Genomic DNA, 1,833 nt, shown 5'->3' on the forward strand with positions numbered 1-1,833 from the left:
CCCCAAGGAACTTATTAATTATAAAGGGGAAGTTAGGAACTTTACAGTGGAGAACCTTGGCAGACAGAACCTTAACCAAGTGATCATGGCTAACATGCAGTAAAGACATATCAACTTAAGCATCTTGTGATAGGTTGTGCTAAGAAGGGGCCATCACTTCTGTGGTATTCTTGCTAAAAACACATAACCTCAATCTATTTGTGAGAAAATCAAATCCAAACTGAGGGACATGTAAAGTAACTGACCAGTACTCTTCAAAAGCATCAAGGTCATGAAGGATAGGGCAAGCCTGAGGAACTGTCTCAGACTAGAGGAGACCGAGGAGACATGACAACTAAATGCAGGGTCAGAAAAAGGATGTTAGTGGGGAATTAATAAAGTCTGTGGTTTAGTTGATAGTACTATACCACGGTTAATTTCTTAGTTTTGATCATTGTATTATGGCTACGTAAGGTGTTATTAGTGGAAACTGGGTGAAGGATGTATATATAGGAACTCTGAACTATTTTTGCAACTTTTCTGAAATTCTAAAATTATTTCAAAATAAAAATTTTAAAAATGCAATGGGGGTCACCCTCCTTCCATCCCCCCAAAAAAATCTTGAAATGAAGTTGAGGCTCCCAGTGTACATTCCTACGTACCTGGCAGCTGAGTGCACTCCCTGACACATCCTGCATACCCCTGAGACACCGGGTCCCTCTGCCTTTCTCCCCAGGAGAATTATCTTTTAACCAAAAAGTACTAATTCTCAGCTTCACAGAAAAAGTTTCCATGTGGGGAACCTCAGACCCTGTTTTAGCTGTTGCCTGAGGCCTTGGAATCCTAGGAACATCTTAACAGTCCAGCCCTTTCCCCTGCCAATGAGGAAACTGAGGCTCAGAGACAGTGGGTCACCCAGAGTCAGCTGGTAAGTACAGCTCCCTGCCTGTCAAGCTCCGAGTAAATTAGGACCCAGGCTCTGGAGTCAGATCTGGGTTCAAATCCTTGCTCCATGACTTACTAAGCTGTGGGACCTTGGGCAAGTTACTTGGCCTCTCTGGGCCTCAGTTTCTCTATCTATCATATGGGGACAATAATAGTACCTACCTCACATATTTGTAAGGATCCAGGCCAAGTTGGATAATTCAGCGATGCCTTCATCACCGTCAGCCACTATGATTTTCAGAACTGCAAAGGTCCACCCCAAGGGGCTTCCAATAGGACTGAGTCAACTTTTTGCGGGGAACTAGGCAATGGGGGCTAGTCCAGCCTTCTCCACATTTTGAGTAAGTCATTTTGCCTTCCTGGGCCTCAGTTTCCCCATCACGGCCCACCTCTTGAGTAAGTGTGTGGGTGGGGCGCCTGCGGCCACACTCACCTCTCACAGTCGGTGAAGACAAAGCGACCGAGCTTGAGATCGCGCAGGACTAGCCTGTGCTGGTGACAGTGTGCCAGGGCCGTGGCCATCTGCCGGAAGAGCGCAGCGGCCTCGGGCTCAGGGACGCGGCGGCGGCTGCGCACCAGGCTGTGCATGTCCCCGTGGGTCCGAGCAAAAAAGGTGTAGAGGAGCTGGGTGCCGGTCAGGACCTCAGTGGGCCGCGCCACGTGCTCGTGTGGGGGCAGCCGCGCGTAGGGCTCCAGCACTGCCAGGGCCTCCCGGGCCGGGTGCACCTGTGGGAGGAGCGTGGTGTGAGCCCGGCTGGGACCCTGGGGAGCCCGGGCTGGCCTTGGAAACAGTCACAGCCAACCCTATGGACACTACTGCGTGCTAGGCGCTATGCCAAGTTTCGGTTCTGTAGTGGATTGAATTACGTCCCCCCAAAACTCCCTGAAGCTTGAATTGTGTCCCCCAAG

At 50.2% G+C, this 1,833-nt stretch overlaps 1 protein-coding gene across 1 annotated transcript in view; it reads right to left on the bottom strand.

Annotated features, from left to right (window-relative positions):
• Positions 1-1,833, bottom strand: part of TRIB3 (tribbles pseudokinase 3) — a 14,301-nt gene that overhangs the window by 2,350 nt on the left and 10,118 nt on the right. The window contains exon 3 of the mRNA XM_008587695.1: positions 1,358-1,650. Within this exon, the coding sequence (XP_008585917.1) occupies positions 1,358-1,650 (293 nt within the window). The remainder of the gene's footprint in view (positions 1-1,357; positions 1,651-1,833) is intronic.

This window comes from Galeopterus variegatus, unplaced genomic scaffold (assembly GCF_000696425.1).
Source record: "Galeopterus variegatus unplaced genomic scaffold, G_variegatus-3.0.2 Scaffold4500, whole genome shotgun sequence".
NCBI classification, from domain to species: domain Eukaryota; kingdom Metazoa; phylum Chordata; class Mammalia; order Dermoptera; family Cynocephalidae; genus Galeopterus; species Galeopterus variegatus.